Raw genomic sequence first — 22,204 nt, 5'->3', positions numbered from 1 at the left:
ATCTGTCGTTTTTTTGCTCAGGGGCGCCGCGGCAGCAGCCCGGGGAGTTTGGAGGTTCCCAGGGACCTGCCGGAGCTCCTGGAGGCCGGCAGGAGTCCCGGATCTCGACCCTCGGACGATCCCAGGCCGGCTGACGACCACGGGGTTCCTTCGGAGTGGACGTCGCCCGCTAGCGCCAGTGGCTCTGATGTCATCAGCTCCGACAGCCAATCGGATTCTTTCAACGCCTTTCAATACGCCACATGCAAGTTTGATAGTAAGACGACTTTGTTTGAAAATACGACTTGTTTATGGAATTATATCAGTTACACAAATGATGAAACTTGATTTGTTTTTTTTGGTTTTATTGATTGAAATATAATGAAGCTTTGAATCATTTATTTTTAACAAATAATTTTCAAAATAAATTATTTCCTTCCTCAATCAATCAAAAATACATTTTCTAATATAACAATTGTTTTAATTCTTAGGCTTTTAAATTCAATATAACATGTTTATATATTATTTTAATATTGAACATAAAGGGCTAATTATTAAAACATATTGAATTTAGAAATCCCTCATTTTTTCTTTACAATATTAAGCTAAAGCATCAAACAAAAAACTAAAAATTCCCAATTATTTTTGTTCAATTATTTAAAAAATGCAACTTTTCAATATAGAGGTTAACAAATTAAACTTTTCATTTTAGAAAGTATTTGATTAAATTATTCAAAAAATAATTCAATTTCAATAGAAGTTTCATAGAAGTGACAAGATTTAAAATCCTATTTTAATTAAATTTATGAAGGCTGTACACGGACTAATTCTTAAAATGAACGATAAAGTATAATGTCCGGGCTCTCAAACTTAAGCTTTGATTATATAGTTAAGATTGAACAGATTTCCAAAATAAAATAAATCGGAAAATTCGCAAAATAATAATAAAATTGGCCTGAATTCACGTCAAAAATAAACAACAAAATATAAATGTGTCCAAGAAAAAATTGCTGAAAGACCCTCTAGTCTGCAGCCCAGACGCCACAAGAACCGACCTCTGGTGGTCCCCTGCCAGTCTGGAACCCCTGCTTGAAGAAAAAAATCATCAGAAAATGTTGATGAATTATAGATGAAAGACTTGAAGGATAGAGGGATGATTGGAATAAGAAATATACGGCAGTAAACCATCAGCATGATGTCTGGATCTTCCTGCAGGAACTTTCTGTTCCCTAAAAGAGGAGAGGAAGTATTAGAGGAAGTATTAGAGGAAGTAGAAAAATGATCTTCAGCCAACTCTTGACACTCTTTCCTCAACAAACTACTAAGTTTTGTTTACTTATTAGATACACAATGATTTTCGGGATTATCATCTGTTTTCATATCTTTCAAAATACTTTAAATTATTCTATTTATTGTTTTGTTTTAAAGTATATCAATGTGTTACATTATCTTATTTGAATGATGAGATTACTTTTAACAATTATTGTTTATTATTTCCTTTTGTTTTAGACTTCACTTACAGTTCAGAGGGGGGTGGAGGGGCTGCGTCTGGAGGGGAAGGGGGTCGAGGCAGCTCCCTGGACCAGGACAGTCTGGGAGGTGGTGCTGCCAGCGAAGAGCCTGAAGTAGCGAGTCTAACGACTCTACACATCGACTCGGAGACCAGCAGCTTGAGTCACACCGTCACCGTTACAGGTCGGTTCCTTTCTCTTTTATTTCTCCTTAGCTGTGCAAGAATATATCCATAGACACATTTTTTTCCCCATGATACAGTATTGATTTTCAACAGAACTGGCTTTGAAATTTTATTTTTATCATGGTTGTTTCATTGTTTATATTTCAATAAGGTGCGTACAGTATAAATAAAAACAATTCAATTTTCTTATTCATTATTAACACGCAAATATTATGGAAGTTTGTTTATTTTGTGTTGCAATCAAACTTCTGGCCGCTAGATGGCAGCAGATGGAACAATGAAATCCTGTAAGATCCTGCGTTGACTGAGGATGGGAGGATATTTTATTTTTTTAATTGGTTCTTTTATGGTTTACATTTCAATCAAGTTTTTAAAACAAAGTTATTTTATTTATTTATTTATTTACAATGAACATTTAGATATTTTGGCTTTTACATTTTGCGGAGAGGATACAATCATAGCGGAGTCTAGGCGACTTGTTCAATATTGATTTGAGAAAATATCTGTACATGGTTTATATTTTTTTGTGGTTTTCTAATTAAACTTTATTTTCATAATAGATAATGATTCATATTTCATTTAACTGTGTAATAAAAAAGAAACGATTCAATTTTTATTGACTAATATTCAAGGCGTTTGTTCATTTTTGTATTGCAATTAAACCTTTGACCGCTAGATGGCAGCAAAATGATGTCCTCCATAGCTAATGGAAAAATGAAAACCTGGGAGATCATGGTGATGACTGAGGATGAGAGGATAATGTGGATTACAGCAGCTTTGAAAGCTGATGTTTGTACATATTTTGGTTTCAAAACAAATGAAAGCAATTTGGTCAAGAGTCCTGTGGTCTGTAAATTCTGCAACACCAGAGTCAAGTACTCGACAATACTACAAATATATCCCTGTGACTACAGTATGACTATATATCGTATCGTTGACCCTGTATCGTGATATGTATCATATCAACCAGATTCTTGCCAACACACAGCCCTGGTGTTCTCAGTGTCTCTGAGATTATTTTTCATTCTGTCTCCATGTGTGTCCAGGCTCTGAAAGTGCGTCGCCCATGCACTCCCTGGGAGGCTCTCGTTCTCAAACCCCTTCCCCTGCGACGCTCACAGCGGACCACAACGATCACGCACAACTTCAAATGGACCAGAAGCTGCACAACTCTGTGCTTCAGGCGCAGGACGATTTGGGTTATTAATTTTTTTCTCCTTCACACGCCATGAAAACGTGAAGAAATTAACTTATTTTTAACTATTTATAGAGACGAGCGAGTTCCCGGGCGAGGACTGCAGCGTCATGGCCGGCGGATCCCTCATCGGCTGGCACGCCGACGTCGCCACGGTGATGTGGCGGAGGATGCTGGGTATCCTCGGGGATGTCAACTCCATCAAGAATCCAGAGATCCACGCGCAGGTCTTTGACTACCTGTGTGAATTGTGGCAGAACCTTGAAAAGGTTTGGGTTTTTTTTCTCCAGAAAACCCACAGAGAAATATTCAAGCGTAATAAACAAAATTAATTTCTAGATCCGAGATAATCTGGGAATTTCTAACGACAACCAGTCTTCGCCGCCGCCCCCTGTCCTGATTCCACCTCTCAGAATTCTGACGCCCTGGCTTTTCAAGGTAACCACGAGTGTCATTGTGTGTCATTATAGAACCATTATCTCTAAACATGTGTGCTCCACAGGCCACTATGTTGCCAGAGCGATACAAGCAAGGCAAGCTTCACGCCTACAAGCTGATCTGTCGCATCATGAAGAGACGGCAGGACGTCTCGCCCAACACCGACTTTCTGACTCACTTCTACAACATCATGCACCAGGGTCTGCTGCATCTGGACCAGGTATCGTGTCAAACCACTCCGGTTTCTCAGTTTCAATCCCTTTTAAGAGATGATTTCAAAAACCCAATAGTGAATCATTAAAGGTAGATCTTTTTTCTTTTAAAATCCACCTTTCAACGAAATGTGCTCTAGTGTAGGGGTCCCCGTACTTCTTTGACCCATAGACCTGGTAAAAAATGATCCATAAAGAGTTTGTGTTTCACTCATTTTCACTACTTTACTGGTCTATTTTTTAATAAAACAAGTCTCTTCATGTGTCAAGAGTCACAGGCTAATGTTGCTTCAGAGATAATACTCAAGGTCAAGGGTCACCTGAAGGCCTGACAACAAATGTGTTTGTTGTATCCCTTGTGTTGCTTCTCAGTGAAGGTGAACGACCTCCCTGGCTTCCATAAATGCATATGCAGTTGTGGAGGTCGTTCACCTTGACCCAGAGACAACACAAGGGATACCACAAACACATTTGTTTCGGGGCCTTAAGGTCACCTTGACCCTGCGATGAAACAAAGGTTAAAAGGCAAACACTGAATAAGAAGACATTTTAAGGACTTAAAACAAAGTAAATAAAACAAGAAAGTATTGTATTTAAAATATTTGATAACGGATTCAAATATTTCTGGGTGAGGATGCTGATTTGATAATACTATTTAAAAAAATATTTGTTGTAAATACGAATTACTTTTTTTTTTTTTTTCTTCTTATAATATATGTTTTATTGACAAGAAGATGGACATACCATCATGCATACATTATCATTTATGTATTTTGCTTAGGAGAATTAAAAAAAAAAAGTTTTTTAAGTAATAAAAAATATATAATGAATAAATACTAATGTGCCTTTGATGGATTGACAAGGCTTCATAAAGAGCTTCATTTTGAACAGCCACTCAATGCTTTGTAATCCATGGCTCTGATCTACTTATTCAATAAAACCTCACTTCATTTTCCAGTGGCCTCTGAAGACAGTGTATCATGATACATCATCGTCGGTTTCATGAAGCCTCATCAACCCATCACTGCTTGTTATTATCAAAAACTTGTCTCGGACCAAAGACGTTTTCCTCATGGTCATCACTGACTTTCTAAATTTGTGTTTCTATTTAATTCCTCAAGGACATCGTGAACACCATCATCAAGCACTGCAGTCCACGCTTCTTCAGCATCGGTCTCCCCGGGGCCACCATGTTGATCCTGGATTTCATCATCGCCGCTGCTCGAGTGACTTCCTGCTCCTCATTGAATGTAATTTCTCTTCGTAACAAACTGTTCGTAGAACATTTTAAAACTTGTTTCTTCTTGTCATGACTTCTTATCAAGGCTCCAAGAGTGGAGGCTCAGATACTACTCGGATCTCTTGTTTGCTTTCCTAATTTTTACGGAGAGCTTCCGGCTCTTCATCCCAACACGGCAGAGGTGTTGCTCACCAAGTTCGCCGACATCAAGGTACGACGAGTTCTTCTTTCTTTTATAATTTAGGTCAATTCTATTCTCCATCCGCTCCCAGCGGGGGGTCCGGATCCAAAAACGGTCTAATGTTTCATCAGTTATTCTTTTAAGCGGCGCCGGCACCGGTTTTGTTATTGTTGTCGTGGCTGTGTAAACAGCAAACGCCATGCGCAGCGGCATCTTGGACTCGCGGTCTTGTTTATTAGGGCTTGTTTTGAATCAGAAAGCAGCCATTAAAGTGACCAGGGGGATATAATCGGTGTGCGAGTGCAGTCTAGGTGTGTATTAGATTAGATGCAGTCTAGTTATTTTGCTTTATTATTCTCTCTTTTTTTTATTATGTTTCTCTCAAGTGCTGTTTAATTTGAAGTATTTTGTTTTTAAGGCTCATCTCTTTTATTTTTAACTACAGGAACACATTATAAAAACAATCCTGACTTCTGCCAGAGAGGAACCTTCGGCTCCCGCAAGGTAATTTTCTGTTGGTTAATGAATTTTAGATTGATACGATACATTTTCTGTCCTTATTTTAGAGCAAAGGTCTGAAACTGTCATCGTCTTAAGAGCCATTCAGGATCTTTATTTTATCTAAATTAAACCCCCCCCCTCAGGACACAGAGTCTTACATCATGATAAACTGAAACAATGTTAATAGACTTATAACATCTATTAAACAAAAGCAGGAAATTGATTTTAATTCAGACAAATTGAAAAGAAAAATGGCACTTAAAAAATCCTTTGATCCCAATTATATTGTAAATCTGTTTTCATTTATTACAAATTGTGCTGCTAGCTTTTTTAAAAATGAGAAGAAATTAAGCATACGATTTCAAAACAACGATTTCAAAAACCCAATAGTGAATCCTTAAAGGTAGATCTTTTTTCTTTTAAAATCCACCTTTCAACGAAATGTGCTCTAGTGTAGGGGTCCCCGTACTTCTTTGACCCATAGACCTGGTAAAAAATGATCCATAAAAAGTTTGTGTTTCACTCATTTTCACTACTTTACTGGTCTATTTTTTAATAAAACAAGTCTCTTCATGTGTCAAGAGTCACAGGCTAATGTTGCTTCAGAGAAAATACTTAAGGTCAAGGGCCACCTGAAGGCCTGACAACAAATGTGTTTGCTGTATCCCTTGTGTTGCTTCTCAGTGAAGGTGAACGACCTCCCTGGCTTCCATAAATGCATATGCAGTTGTGGAGGTCGTTCTCCTTGACCCAGAGACAACACAAGGGATACCACAAACACATTTGTTTCGGGGCCTTAAGGTCACCTTGACCCTGCGATGACACAAGGGTTAAAAGGCCAAAACTGAATAAGAAGACATTTTAAGGACTTAAAAGAAAGTAAATAAAACAAGAAAGTATTGTATTTAAAATATTTGATAATGGAAACAACAGAAAAGTTGTTTCAAAAAAGGGAAAGTTTTAATTAAGTCCCTAACCAGATTAAACAAAAAAACATGTGCATTAATGTGTCTCTATGTTGTGATTGAGATTTGAAAAATGAACAGATTAAAGTATAAAAAGTATATAATTGTTATGATTAAAATTTGTTTGTTCTCTGAAGCAGTTTGTTTATTTTGTGTAGGTGTGTGGCTTTGTGCAGTCTTGGTATTTGGCTGTGTGAAGAGTTGGCTCACGGAACTCAACACCCGCAAATAAAAGTTGCTCTCAATGTCATCTGCGTCACTCTGAAGGTCAGTATCTCGCTCTTCACTTTCATTTCACTGTGTGAGGTTACGTTCTGAAACGCTCCTGCATTAAACACAATATTTTATGTAGAATTTAGAATTAGTTTATTTAAAAGGGGACAGTGCAATTTCATAAAAGAAATGATAAGAATAATCGTAGTAACATAATGTTTAATTGCATACGATGTGCTATCCCCCATAATGCTTTGCCGCCCAGCCAACCACAGCCACGTTTGACATGGCAAAAGACAATATAGAATTATAGCGACCAATCAGAGTGTCTCAAGTATAGAAACTCAAATAAGTATTTATAATAAGATGTCGTATTTGGATACAACACTTATTTTCAAAAGTATCTAAACTTGTTATCGTAGTTGCAGTTTCTTCTTGCGCAACCGTTTTTTACTATAAATATTTAACGTGTGTTTTTGTGAATTGTCAGAAGTTATTTTTCTTGTTAATGGAACTATTTATTTTTATATTTGTGGATCTTTTTCTTAATCCTCCTGCTATCGAGTATCAAATATTTTTCCTGAGTATCGACATCTGGTAAAACATTTTAATATTGTGATTTTTGCTTGTTGAAAAGAATCATGGGAGTTCCCTGTTTTGCTGGCACCATAAGTAAGGTGGTTGCGATAATAAGTGCGTCCCAGTAAGCTCTATTCAAGTTCAAATAAATTTGTAAGATGATGAATAATAAGAAGGATCTTAAGAAATGCTTGGAGAAGGTATTTTATTTACACAGGGTTGATATGTGTTTATCTGGGGAGACAAGGTGTTTTTACATGTTGGGCCCAAACGGTGCCAAAGTATGTTGAGAAACATTGTTGAAAATAAGCTTCACCGTCGGAGAAAAATTGCCTCAGTTGGTCCAATTCTAGCCACAAGACTGGGAGGCTTGTGGATCTCAATGTCGCTGTCCAAAATCCACCGTCTCATCACAAGCCAAGTGGCCCTGGACGGACACACACACATACACGCTCACATACACTAGCATACCTTCTGCACCTTGGAATCCTCCAGCTTGTCTATCGGCAGCCAACGTCCCACAAAGACACACTTGCATTCAGTCACTCCTGGGAGCGAAAAAAAAACCCGGGACACTGTCAATATGTTTGGTCCCTCTTCAAATGGGAGTCAAATCCAGAGGGAATGCTGCTAGCTGTGTAGCTATCACACACACACAAACGCACACATCTGGTCGATGCTCGAGTCCATCATACCAGCAGCGCTTTAGGGAATCGTCACATGCCACGTTCTCCCCGAGTACCTTCTCGATCTGCACCAGTCTTTTGTCTAGAAGCATGTTTTTGCTTTGAAGCTTATAATCTTGTTTTAAGCCTTTTGCCTCCATGGCTGCAGTAAAGTCAATGGTTTTATGTAACATTAATGAATCAAACTACAGACTAATCTACTGTATGTTTACCGTACCTACAAACTGACTACATAATGAATGAAGTTAATGAAAATAAACACATTTATTGAGTAAAAAATTAACATAGATAGTTAGATAGATAGATAGATGGATAGCTACATAGATAGATGCGTAGATAGATAGATAGATAGATGGATAGCTACATACATAGATACGTAGATAGATGGATAGATGGATAGCTACATACATAGGTAGATGCATAGATAGATACTGTACATAGCTATATAGATAGATGGATGGATGGATAGCTACATAGATAGATGGATGGATTGGATGGATAGCTACATAGATAGATGGATGCATAGATAGATACATAGCTACATAGATGGATGGATGGATGGATACGTAGATGGATAGATACATAGCTACATGGATGGATGGATGGATACGTAGATAGATAGATACATAGATAAATAGATGGATAGATGCATAAATAGATACATAGCTACATACAGTAGATAGATGCGTAGATAGATACATACATGGATAGATAGATGCATAAATAGATAGATACATAGATGGATGCATAAATAGATGCATAGATAGATGCGTAGATGGATGCATAGCTAGATGCGTAGCTAGATGCGTAGATGGATAGATAGATAGATAGATAGATAGATAGATAGATAGATAGATACGTAGATAGATGGATACATAGATAGATGGATACATAGATAGATGGATACATAGATAGATGGATACATAGATAGATAGATGCATAAATAGATAGATACATAGATAGATACATAGCTACATAGATAGATACATACATAAATTGATAGATGCATAGATAGATAGATACATAGATAGATGCATGAAAAATAGATACATAGATAGATGCATAAATAGATAGATGCATAAATAGATAGATACATAGCTACATAGATAGACAGACAGATAGATACATAGATAGACAGACAGATAGATACATAGATAGATGCATGAAAAATAGATGCATAGATAGATGCATAAATAGATAGATACATAGCTACATAGATAGACAGACAGATAGATACATAGATAGACAGACGGATAGATACATAGCTACATAGGTAGATACGTAGATAGATAGATGCATAGATAGATACATAGATAGCTACGTAGATAGATACGTAGATAGATGGATAGATACATAGATAGACACATAGCTACATAGATAGATACATAGATAGCTACATGGATAGATACGTAGATAGATAGATACGTAGATACATAGGTAGATGCGTAGATAGATAGATGCATAGATAGATACATAGATAGATACATAGATAGATGCGTAGATAGATAGATGCGTAGATAGATACGTAGATAGATAGATAGATAGATAGATAGATGCATACATAGATATGTTGCGTAATATAATTGGAGTACATAATAAGAGATCCTGGGTTTTGAATAAAGTTGATATATTAAACTTTGAATAAGGTTGATATATTAAACTATTGAATTATTCTGATGTATCTTACATGGACCGTAACTCAGAATAATGATAATAATAACAATATAAAATAGTTAGTGTTGATGTGAGTGCTCAGTCTTTGAAAAACTAAATTAAAAATTCACAAAAACTGTATTATAAATAAAACGGTATATTTTCATGAATGCTTTTTTCTTACTACAATTTTTCCTTTCTAGTACTTGCCTGTAGGGAATTTATTTAAGACAAGAAATGGTCTTAAAAGGAACTTCTAACTGTTTAAAGAAGTCAGAAACAAAAGTATGTTTTAGGAAACTATTCATTGCTGAATTATTAATGATATGAATGTTGTTTTTCCAGTATCCAAACAAAAACGTGGCTCTTGTGGCTTCAGACATCCTTCACTTACTCATCAGTCACGTGGATCATCTTCAGAAATTCCCTTCAGACACTCCCAAGAAAATAGTGGAGGTAAGACTGTACTCTCTTGTCAAATCAATTGTTTTCTGACATGTATTCGTTAAAAAAACATCAGATTTTGATCGCTACCATCACATACCTGCTGCCTACAACCGAGTCTTCGCCTCATGAACTGGACAAAAGGGTAAAAGTCAAACAGATTATAAATCTCTCTTTTTGGCTAATTTTTGATTTTCTGGAAACTTTTCAGCTGGTCGTCTCTCTCCTGCTGTGTCTTCTGGACTGGGTGATGGCTCTTCCTCCCGAGACTCTTCTTCAACCGGTTCAATCCCGGAGCCCTCCGGAGACGGAGCATCCCACCAAGACGCTGCTCAGCTGCATCTACAAAGTAGGTTTTTTCTTCCTCAAATACTGCTTTTGAAGAAGCCAAAAATGTTTCCTCCACTTCCCAGGTGTTGCACGGATGCGTGTACGGAGCCCAGTCCTTCAACAGCTCCAAGTACTTCCCCATGAAGATGTCGGACCTCTTCAGCGCCGACTACGACCCGTTTCTGCCCCTGGAGAGCCTCAGAGAACCGGAACCTCTTCACAGCCCGGAGTCTGAACGCTCGCACAAGCTGCAGCCGGTCACAGAAGGTAGTCGCTGCAAACGTTTTTAAAATCCTGCCTCGTCTTCTACGTTGCCCGTTGATCAAGGAGATCCATGTTCATGTTGATTTTGTGACTTATAAAGATGCCATTTCATAAGATAAGGTAAGGTAAGGTAAAACTTTATTGATCCCTCAGGAGGTCTCCTTCGGGAAATTGTTTAAAATTGTATAAGGAACCAGGATATAGATACCAACAAATAAACATCGATTTTAAACAACATTTAAAATGAAAACGAGACAGAAAATGAGTTGAAAAGTAATTTTATATCGACTTTGAAGGCTTCTTGACCCATGTTACTTTTATTTTACGTATTTAATTTAAGTAAGTCGCTCTCATATGCAGAACGATAAAAAACTGCTCAGTCCTACCACACCAGGTAAAACACATGGACTGGATTGCATTAATGGATTTGCATTCAAAACTAATAAATATTAAATAAATATTCAGGAGTAAAATTTTGTAATTGTGAATAAACCATTTATTTGTGGCATCTTAGAGTTATTTTATAATGTTGAAATATCAATAAAAAATCTATCAAAGCTATTAGTACATAGTAAAGTTTAATTTACAATGTTGTTTTGACAATTTCACAGCCCTATAATTAAAATAAACTAAATGAACATTCATTAATAAATGTTGTAATAAAAGTGGAAAAACCTTGTAACTAATGTTTCAACATCAAATGAGAAATACAAGTGTTTGTTCGGTCGCTTGCATCTAAAAATCTCTTCACGGTCCAATGAACCTCGAACACGCTTCAACGTGTCGCCAGACACTTTAAATCACAGAGAGAATGTCCAGTCAATACATATCTCAGGTCTTCACACAGTACTTGTCAATAAGGAGGCGCTCATCGGACGTGTGTGTCTCGGCGTCCGTGTAATGATGTTGATCAGTGAAGATCTCCCGGCAGCACAGTTCATGTGATGGCATCGGCTTCCTCCCAGCATGACTGTGCGAAGGCTGGATGTACGGCGGCTCTCGGTCCTACCAGGAATTCCTCAACTTTGTTTCACGTCTGGAAACAGAATCTAGACTATATTTGGTTTCACTGTTGGAGTCGTATCTTATTTGAAGTTTCTGTACATCCTTTAGAACAAACCTGGGCAAAGTGCGGCCCGGGGGCCACATGCGGCCCTTTGACTGCATTTATGCGGCCCTCGTAATGTCAAAGTATGATCATGTATTAATGGTTCTAATGCATTTATTATTAATTTACATTTTCACACAACACTTGCCTCCTTTTTGTGTGTTATTTTTCGAGTATATATTAATCCCTCCCTCCCTTAAGTTAATTGAAGAAATGTTTTGAAAAAAGGAATCTATACAAGAATAAAATTGCATCTTATTTAGCTTAATAAATGTCACGGCCTAATGACGGATGTTTTTTTTTTTTTAGGGATTTTTCGTCTTTCTTTTTGCTTGACGGCCCCTACAACATTCACAGAATTTTAATTGCCCACCCCTGCTTTAGAAGTATGTTGAGTAAAAACACATCAAAAAACACAAGTACACATAAATAAAAGTGATTTATATAAGAGGGATTTGGATCAAGTTAAATAAATATAGGGATTTAAATCTTAAAGTCAAATGTTTGTTCCTTCCTGTTTCAGTTCGTAGCCGTATCCAGCAGGGTCTGGTGTCGATTGCGGCCCGGACGGTGATCACCCACCTGGTCAACCACCTCGGACATTACCCGATGTCCGGTGGACCTGCTACTCTCTCCAGCCAGGTGTGACTTTAAAAACTAACGCCTTAAAATCTATTTTAAAGGTCGTGTTAGAAGTGATCCAAACGGTTTGTTTTTTTTCAAGGTGTGCGAGAATCTAGACAACCCGTTCTGTGAGAGCGCCGACCTCGGACCGGAACTCTTCCACTCGCCGAACCTTCAGTTCCTGGTTCTGAACGGCTCCACGCTTCTCTCCATGCTTCAGGTAACGATCGCTCAAGAGAGAAGTTGAGAAGTAAAAATGTATCTCACTTTAATCATTAACATCTTATTAACCACAATTGTTTATGAACCTCGGACCAGTTCAATGTCGCCGTTATGTTCTCAGACCTGACCTAAGATTGAAACCGCATTTACAGTACAAGGAAAAATATGCTGAATCAGCAGAAGTTCCGATCAAGATGTTCCCGTGTGAAGTTTGTGTTTTTACTCACTTTCGTTTTGGGTAAACGGGACCGAGAAAAGCGCCTTGACGTGTAATAACTGCAAAATAAATACGCCCCCAGGGACCTGTATCGGGGCCCCCGAAACCAAGTTGTGAATCACTGTCCTTGTATGTGAAAAGCGGAAATGTTTCGGTTTGTGTCTTGCTTTTTTTTAATCATTTTTAAACGTGATACATTCATTTTTGTCCGGTCAGATCGACATTAATGTTTTGTGTGTGTGTGTGTACACTGAAACTCAAAAAGAAATTGTGCTTTTATTTTATTTTTTGATTCATACCCGTCTTATTGACCAATTAGAATTGTTAAAAAAAAATACATTTTTCTGATGATTTTAAAAGAGGAAATGATATTAAAAACAAATTATTACTAATTGACCCTGAGATAACATAAGAGTTAAATACAATCAAAGGGTTGCATTTGACTAGTGTGGGCTTGAGAGACTTCTGTGTTTGTAAGTAGTTCAAACTGGATTATGAAGCTCTTTTGGTTGATTTCTTATTCACTTGTATGGCCTCTCACCGCCGCTGATCATTCGCCAACAAAAAAACAAACAAAATCCACCAAAATTAAGATCATTTGTCCGTAAAGAATTGCGAGACCTGCAGAAAAGAGTATTTTATGACAAGGATCTGCTGTTGATTACAACCCCCTTAGAAGGAGCCACACCCGTCTTATTGACCAATTAGAATTGGTTAAAAAATACATTTTTCTGATGATTTTAAAAGAGGAAATGATATTAAAAACAAATTATTACTAATTGACCCTGAGATAACATAAGAGTTAAATACAATCAAAGGGTTGCATTTGACTAGTGTGGGCTTGGGAGACTTCTGTGTTTGTAAGTAGTTCAAACTGGATTACGAAGCTCTTTTTGGTTGATTTCTTATTCACTTGTATGGCCTCTCACCGCCGCTGATCAGTCGCCAACAAAAAAAAAAACAAAATCCACCAAAATTAAGATCATTTGTCCGTAAAGAATTGCGAGACCTGCAGAAAAGAGTATTTTATGATAAGGATCTGCTGTTGATTACAACCCCCTTAGAAGGAGCCACACCCGTCTTATTGACCAATTAGAATTGGTTAAAAAATACATTTTTCTGATCATTTTAAAAGAGGAAATGATATTAAAAACAAATGATTACTAATTGACCCTGAGATAACATAAGAGTTAAATACAATCAAAGGGTTGCATTTGACTAGTGTGGGTTTGGGAGACTTCTGTGTTTGTAAGTAGTTCAAACTGGATTATGAAGCTCTTTTAGTTGTTTTCTTATTCACTTGTATGGCCTCTCACCGCCGCTGATCATTCGCCAACAAAAAAACAAACAAAATCCACCAAAATTAAGATCATTTGTCCGTAAAGAATTGCGAGACCTGCAGAAAAGAGTATTTTATGACAAGGATCTGCTGTTGATTACAACCCCCTTAGAAGGAGCCACACCCGTCTTATTGACCAATTAGAATTGGTTAAAAAATACATTTTTCTGATCATTTTAAAAGAGGAAATGATATTAAAAACAAATGATTACTAATTGACCCCGAGATAACATAAGGGTTAAATACAATCAGAGGGTTGCATTTGACTAGTGTGGGCTTGGGAGACTTCTGTGTTTGAAAGTAGTTCAAACTGGATTATGAAGCTCTTTTGGTTGATTTCTTATTCACTTGTATGGCCTCTCACCGCCGCTGATCATTCGCCAACAAAAAAACAAACAAAATCCACCAAAATTAAGATCATTTGTCCGTAAAGAATTGCGAGACCTGCAGAAAAGAGTATTTTATGACAAGGATCTGCTGTTGATTACAACCCCCTTAGAAGGAGCCACACCCGTCTTATTGACCAATTAGAATTGGTTAAAAAAAATACATTTTTCTGATCATTTTAAAAGAGGAAATGATATTAAAAACTAATGATTACTAATTGACCCCGAGATAACATAAGGGTTAAATACAATCAAAGGGTTGCATTTGACTAGTGTGGGCTTGGGAGACTTCTGTGTTTGTAAGTAGTTCAAACTGGATTATGAAGCTCTTTTGGTAGATTTCTTATTCACTTGTATGGCCTCTCACCGCCGCTGATCTGATTTTAAAAACTAGCAAACAAAAAAACAAACAAAATCCACCAAGATTAAGATCATTTGTCCGTAAAGAATTGCGAGACCTGCAGAAAATAGTATTTTATGACAAGGATCTGCTCTTGATTACAACCCCCTTAGAAGGAGCCACACCGGGGCCACTTTTAAACATGCCTTCTATCCCCCCCCCCCCCCCCCAGATACGATCCGAGTCTGGCGTACCGGGAGGTGGAATGACGGCCGGATTGTCTTCGGCGCCGACCTGTGTCCGAGTCATCATCCGAGATGTTTCTGGAAAGCATTCCTGGGATTCTGCCGTCCTCTTCGGGCCGCCAGCTTCCCCCCCGAGCAGCCCCCCGCACACGCTCCTGGCAGCGACGCGTTCGCCGCACACGCTCCGGCTGCACACCCCTCCGGCGGGCAGGGAAAACGGCGCCGGAGACGACGACGACGACGGCGGCGAGGAGTTGGATGAGCGAGAGACTGCGATGGAGTGTGAAAGGCCAGACCCCGAGGGAGACGAGGAAGCGGTGGACGGAGAGACGACGGAGGACAGGACAGGTGCGCGGCAGGAGGCGGAGCTAGAGGACGACGACCAGGTGGACGGGGAGACGATGGACGTGGAGGACGACGACGTCAAGGAGGCGGATTTCTCGGCGCCGCCGTCGACGAAGCGAGTGTGTCGCGAGGCGGTGCCAGAGTGGGACGCCCTGAGGGACGGCGGCGACGACGACGCCCTGGACGAGATGCTACAGTTCGTGGGCTACTCCAGTCCCGAGTGTCTCCAGAGGGCCGGGACGCCGCTCAACATCCCGGCGCCGCCGCCCGCCTGCGTCACCGAGAAGCAGGAGAACGACGTCATCAACGCCATTTTGAAGCAGAGCGCCGCCGAGAGGGAGTTTATCATCCAGGTACAGGTTTGGTCTCGAAGTATCACAAGTTATTATTACGCGTTTTTAACGTGTGTTGTCCCAGCGAGGGGAGGTGCTGAACATGAGAGCCGTGAGACAGACCGAACCCGACAGCCAGACGCCTCAGTCGGCCTTCTACTACTGCAGACTCCTGATCAACATCCTGGGGCTCAACTCCTGGGAAAAGAGGTGAGCAAGTACTTGTTGGATTGAAGTTGTCAGCTTTAAAGCTGCGGCTTGACAAGCCAACGCAGCAAAAGAACCTTCGGTCCAACAGTAGTAATTCTATTATAATTCAATATTCTATTGACAATTAACATGCAAATGATAACGGCTTTAGTTGCTGTCGCAATAACACTTTCGGCCACTAGATGGCCACTAAGGGCGAGATCCCGGGGGAGGACTGAGGACGAGGGGATACAGCTGCCTTTAAAGCTGATGTTTGAACATATTTTGGCTTCCAGTTATATTTATTCTTAAATATTCCAAAAGGGAACAATCAGAAGATGTCACAAAAATGCAGTGTCCCCTAAAACCTTCATAAAAAAAGGAAGTTTAAGTTTTAAGTGTCTAGAATTGTTTGCTGAATATATCGTATCGTATGCTGAATAAATTGTATTGTGAGGTAAATTTATCGTATCACAGGCTAAATATATCGTATCGTATCACAAACTAAATGTATTTTATCGTGAGCTAAACATATTGTATCGTCAGCGAAATTAATTGTATCGTAATCTAAATATATTGTATCGTAAGCTAATGAAATTGTATCGTAAGCTAATGAAATTGTATCTTAAGCTAAATCAATTGTATCGTTAGCTAAACATATTGTATCGTGAGCTAAATAAATTGTATCGTAAGGTAAACTAATTGTATCGTAAGTTAAGCACTGTATTGTAAACTAAATATATTGTATTGTAAGCTAAAGAAATTGTATCGTAAGCTAAATCAGTTGTATCGTAAGGTAAACAAATTGTATCATAAGCTAAACAAATTGTATCGTAAGTCAAACACTGTATCGTAAACTAAATTCACTGTATCGTAAACTAAATTAATTGTATCGTAAGCTAAACATATTGTATCGTAAGCTAAATAAATTGTATCGTGAGCTAAACATATTGAATAGTCAGCTAAATCAATTGTATCGTAAGCTAAACGTAAGATAAATAAATTGTATCGTAAGCTAAACGTAAGATAAATAAATTGTATCGTAAGCTAAACATATTGTATCGTAAGCTAAATAAATTGTATCGTGAGCTAAACATATTGAATAGTCAGCTAAATAAATTGTATCGTAAGCTAAACATATTGAATAGGTAAGGTAAGGTAAAAACTTTATTGATCCCTCAGGAGGTCTCCTTCGGGGAATAGTCAGCTAAATCAATTGTATCGTAAGCTAAATCAATTGTATCATAAGCTAAACGTAAGATAAATCAATTGTATCGTAAGCTAAATCAATTGTATTGTAAGCTAAACGTAAGCTAAATAAATTGTATTTTAAGCTAAACATATTGTATTGTGAGCTAAAAGTATTTTATCGTGTACTAAATATATCGTTTCGTATCATCAGCTAATTATATTTTATCCTATTGTGAGCTAAATATCTTATCAGACTCAACTTACTGCCTCAGAAAGTTTGGTAAACATACATTTTCTATATATATTATTTTTCTTCCCTTGTGAGATTGAGTTTGACACCCCTGTCCTTAAAGCATGAACGAAATCAAGTACATATTGATCCCTGAAGGTACACACACACACACGCAAAGACACACACACACACACACACACACACACACACACACACACACACACACGAGACTAATGGAAGAGCAGAAACGAACTACAAATTTTAAGGATTGAAAAGAAGGTAGTAAAATAATGCTGATCAATTCAAGATGGAGCTTTTCACCGTGATCTAACTGAACAAAGACGCAATTATTTCAACTCGACTGAGTCGAATATAAAATGTTTTTAATAAAAAAAAAGATTCTTTTTGGGTGAGCATGAAGGCCTTCTAAGAGTTTTTCTTTTTTTGATGTATCCAATAGAAAAAAAATCATGCTCATGCTGCAGGCACTAGAAAGCTTCTTTTTTTTTTTTCTTTCTTGAAAATGCATTTTAAAATACAATAATGAGACATATTTCAAACTCGATATCTGTATCTCGGCTAATTACAACACCTTGTTTTCTTCCCATTTGGATAGAAAAAATCAATCCATTCTCTCAGTGACACCGAGCTCAAACACACAATGTCAAGGTATCAGTTTAAATGTGTCTGGCCAGCTAATGGACACTCAACGTCTTTTATTCTTCATCCAGAGAATTACAGCGGCACATTCGAGGGGCCACACAATGGACTTTTTAAAGCACCGAGTGTGTGTGTGTGTGTGTGTGAGTGTGTGTGTGGGAAAAGAGTGTTATAATGAGCAGAGTCCTCCATTGATCCGGCACAAGCCATTTGGAGCGAGCATAAAAGGCGGCGGCTAAAGAGGACAGAAGGAGGAAAAGGCAAAGTGAAGTGTATGTAAATGTAGTGAAAAGAAGGGCAGAAGAAACAAAAATAATGTTCCTGATGTTTTTTTTTCTTTTAAAAAGTCTGACGTAGAGAGAAAAGTTGTCTGTTATTGACCAGGACTCTCCAGGTATTCATATGCCACATTTACAGGCAATACACAAGGAGACAGGTGTGTGTGTGTGTGTGTGTGCGTGCGCGTCCTCTTTCATGCCTTTCTCTATAATCCCGAGTGTAAATGGAGTCTTTGAGAGCGGAGAATGAGGCCATTACCAAGTATCAGTTTAATAAAGAATAATTTGCCATCTCGCGCCGGCTCTTTATCTCACATTTTGTAAAGAGGCAAGACTGATGTGACATTATCGCTCCTTTTTTTCTCCAAGCTTCGGGGTGATTTGGTTGTGGGTTCTTTCTGGGAAAAGGGACTTCGCAGATGCTGGGTTTTTTTTTTTGGTTTCCAGACTTGTTAGGTTGTTTGCCAAAGTTTGGGGGTTAGGGGGGGGCGGGTGAGTCAGACACCTAGTGTGGCCGTGATTTGGGTTATTGAGTATGAAGGTCATTTTTTCTTCTTCTATTCGTTCTATTATTTTTTGTCTGACAACAAAATCATGAATAAAAACATTTAAATTATGTTTAATAATTAATATATAAAATACATTTCATACATGTTGTGTCTTAACTAAGTGTGACAATATGTTCAGTAATTATTAAAGGTGTGAGAAAATATTGATACACCGTGGTCGATATTCAACAACACCGTATCGACATTAAAAATATATATATATATTCATCACAGTCTTTATATGGTTTCTATTAAAATTTAGTTTGTATAACATTAAAAAAAAAACTGTTGTAATGTCTTTGTTTACAATTACATGCAAATCTTCACAGTGCTTGTTCATTTTTGTGTTGCAATTAAATTTCCGGCCACTAGATGGCAGCAATTAATACGCAGCTAAAGGAGGAATGTAATCCCGCAAGGTCTGTGGCGATGACTGGGTACGAGAGGATACAGTCGACTCCAGTGGCTTTTTAAAGCTGATGCTTTGGACATATTTTGGTTCAGGTTTATCAGATTCTCGCCCCAAATAATTACAATGAAAGTACCCTTTTGACACAATTCCGTTTATTTGTGCTTTCGTTTGGTGCACAAGATGTTCCTTAAGTTATGACTTATATTGTTAACGAGGAGAACAAATTAAATACAGGCAAAAATCTTCAGCAACACTACTGCCACCTGTTGTCCAATTGCGATCGTTTTTTTTTATTACATTTATGATTTCTTTTAATGAATGCTTTTGCATCCCAAAAAGCTAAAAATCACATAAAGCTGCTTGCCAGATGTCTGCACTCCCTGAGTGCTTCTACAGTTTAATTCTTTAACCATTTTTACTTCGATTGTCGTTGTTAAAAAATACCGTTTGTTAAACAGTTTTTCTCTGTGTGTTTCCAGGACCAACTTTCATCTGTTGCGGAAAAACGAGAAGTTGCTGCGAGAACTGAAGAATCTGGACTCGAGACAATGGTGAGAAAATAGAAGACGTCATTATAAACGTTGTCTCTCTCAATGTCTTTTATTTTTATTCTTTTTTTATAGTCGCGAGACTCATAAAATAGCAGTATTTTACGTGGCCGAGGGCCAGGAAGACAAACACTCCATTCTCACCAACACCGCCGGCAGCCAGGCTTACGAGGACTTTGTCTCTGGACTGGGATGGGAGGTAAACATTAGAGAGACATTCAGGCTTTTGTGTGATATACTGCTTTAATTTGTGGACTCATATGGCATGTAGAGATTTAATAATATAGATTATATTATTTATATTATAATATCATTATTATATTATGTATGTATTTACTATATAATGTTAATGTTATCATTTATGTTAAGTTGTATGTGGATGTAGCAACATGTGACGGTAAATAACTTAATAAAATGTTATATTTAAGTGTAAAGTTTAAGAATAATTGGCAAAATATTTGAACACAGATAATCTACTGACTCTAAAACACGTGGCGTCGAGTGACGTTGTGACTCGGATCGTTTGTCCCACAGATCGATCTGACGACTCACTGCGGCTTCATGGGGGGTCTCCAGAAGAACCGCAGCACCGGCCAGACCACCCCGTACTACGCCACGTCCACCACCGAGGTGGTCTTCCACGTGTCCACCAGGATGCCACATGACCAAGACCACAATCTCACCAAAAAGGTAGAGGTTTTAAAATTCGATTTCATTCTTTATTTCACTGAAAATATAAAAAACATAAAGACAGCTACAGACATACATGAAGAAAGATTATATAGATGGATGGATGGATGGGAGTATATCAGTGGAATAAGAATATTGAATTGTACTTTTTAATTGAAATGTTTATATTTTTAAGCGTTGAATATTTTTCTAATAATCTGTATATTGAAATGTTGAATTGTTTTTTTTAATAATTAAATTTCAAAATATATATATTTAAATACAGTTTGATATTCTCGTTCCAATTATATAAAAATAAATGTTCTTAATTCAATATTTTTTCACTTATAGTCTTTTAAAATCATTTAAAAATGTTACCAGACTCGAGCAATTGAGCACAGAGCCACTCGCTCAGACTTTTAGATTCACATGAAGCTGTAAAAAAAACTACCATTTGTTGAAAAATAGCTGAAATCTTAAAGTTCCCTTGGAAATGAGACATGCTATAAAACTGTTATGTTTAAAGTAATATATTAATAATAATAACAATAATATAATAACAAATGAAATATGAATTTAATTGAATTATTTTAAAAAATAAAACAAATGTAACATTTAATATAGAAATATTTGAGTCAAATTATTCAAAATTAAATGATTAAAAATAAATTAAATATTCAAAGTTTCCAATTTTGAACCATTCAATATTCTAAAGTAACTTATATACTTCTATAGTACAGAAGGATTCTTCAATATGTATTTAGATTTGGAATATGCAGCACAGAAATACACAAAGAAGCGCACAAAAAGGACACACAAACCCACACAGACGGTCAAACATTGACACACAGAGAGGTGAATGATGCAGACGCCCACTAATCCGTGTATCTGTGGTTCGGAAACATCTCTGTTTTTCCAATAACTCTCCGCAGCCATCACATCTGTGTTTGTGCGCAGTGTTGTATTACTGTCTAAGCAGGCCGCTATGCGAATATGTGTGCACACCTGTCAACCCCGAGGCATCGGGCACCGCAAATGGCTCTTTAATCAGATCATACTTCCTGCTTCTTGGCCTATCAAATCGCCGCAGGGCCCTCCATTGGATTACGGGCCGCCTGGTCCGACACCATCCGTCTCGCTGATCAGCCGATGGCCTCGTCCGACACACATACTCGCGGACGCACACATAAGCACGCGCTAAAATAACCCAATTAGCCCGAAACACAAAAAGCGGAATCATGCAGGGATGGAGTCGCGGCCGTTTCCCCATAAATAACTAGAGCAGGTACAGATGTACACACCAAACGTTCGCACACAGGTCTCGACAAACATGTCCGCAACGAGGTTAAACTGATGGATATTCACGTGTTGGTACCGGCGGCTGTTTATCGTCCGAGCGCTGCGAGTCTTTTATGGGGCTTTTGTCCAAATCTAATCCTCTCAATTGATTGTAGCAACAACGTTACGTCGTTAAAATCTTTAGTCATTCATTCATTCGTTCCCTTAGCCAGGGGTTGGAGCGTATCCCAGCTACTTTGGGCGATAGGCAGAGGGACACCCTGACTCACCCAGGTCAACAAAACAACATATTTAAATACTGTAGTAACAAGGGTATATGTGTAGTATTGTCGAGTACTTGACTCTGGTGTTGCAGAATTTACAGACCACATGACTCTTGACGAAATTGTAACTGCTTTCATTTGTTTTGAAACCAAAATATGTCCAAACATCAGCTTTGAAAGC

At 38.0% G+C, this 22,204-nt stretch overlaps 1 protein-coding gene across 6 annotated transcripts in view; it reads left to right on the top strand.

Annotated features, from left to right (window-relative positions):
- Positions 1-22,204, top strand: part of ralgapa1 (Ral GTPase activating protein catalytic subunit alpha 1) — an 80,204-nt gene that overhangs the window by 26,932 nt on the left and 31,068 nt on the right. For all 6 annotated transcript variants that reach the window (XM_087780630.1, XM_087780628.1, XM_087780629.1 and 3 more), the window contains 21 exons: positions 22-256; positions 1,489-1,674; positions 2,722-2,874; positions 2,946-3,139; positions 3,210-3,308; positions 3,373-3,528; positions 4,642-4,770; positions 4,846-4,971; positions 5,387-5,445; positions 6,566-6,674; positions 9,884-9,994; positions 10,059-10,127; positions 10,194-10,331; positions 10,396-10,579; positions 12,208-12,326; positions 12,409-12,528; positions 15,045-15,755; positions 15,820-15,944; positions 19,724-19,795; positions 19,868-19,991; positions 20,327-20,482. In XM_087780630.1, the coding sequence (XP_087636756.1) occupies positions 22-256; positions 1,489-1,674; positions 2,722-2,874; positions 2,946-3,139; positions 3,210-3,308; positions 3,373-3,528; positions 4,642-4,770; positions 4,846-4,971; positions 5,387-5,445; positions 6,566-6,674; positions 9,884-9,994; positions 10,059-10,127; positions 10,194-10,331; positions 10,396-10,579; positions 12,208-12,326; positions 12,409-12,528; positions 15,045-15,755; positions 15,820-15,944; positions 19,724-19,795; positions 19,868-19,991; positions 20,327-20,482 (3,375 nt within the window). The remainder of the gene's footprint in view (positions 1-21; positions 257-1,488; positions 1,675-2,721; positions 2,875-2,945; positions 3,140-3,209; positions 3,309-3,372; positions 3,529-4,641; positions 4,771-4,845; positions 4,972-5,386; positions 5,446-6,565; positions 6,675-9,883; positions 9,995-10,058; positions 10,128-10,193; positions 10,332-10,395; positions 10,580-12,207; positions 12,327-12,408; positions 12,529-15,044; positions 15,756-15,819; positions 15,945-19,723; positions 19,796-19,867; positions 19,992-20,326; positions 20,483-22,204) is intronic.

The sequence above is a fragment of the Callionymus lyra genome, chromosome 18 (genome assembly GCF_982586985.1).
Source record: "Callionymus lyra chromosome 18, fCalLyr1.hap1.1, whole genome shotgun sequence".
Classification (NCBI taxonomy): Eukaryota; Metazoa; Chordata; class Actinopteri; order Syngnathiformes; family Callionymidae; genus Callionymus; species Callionymus lyra.
The sequence above is the reverse complement of the archived record's forward strand: the minus strand, read 5'-3'. Positions and strand labels throughout refer to the sequence as shown.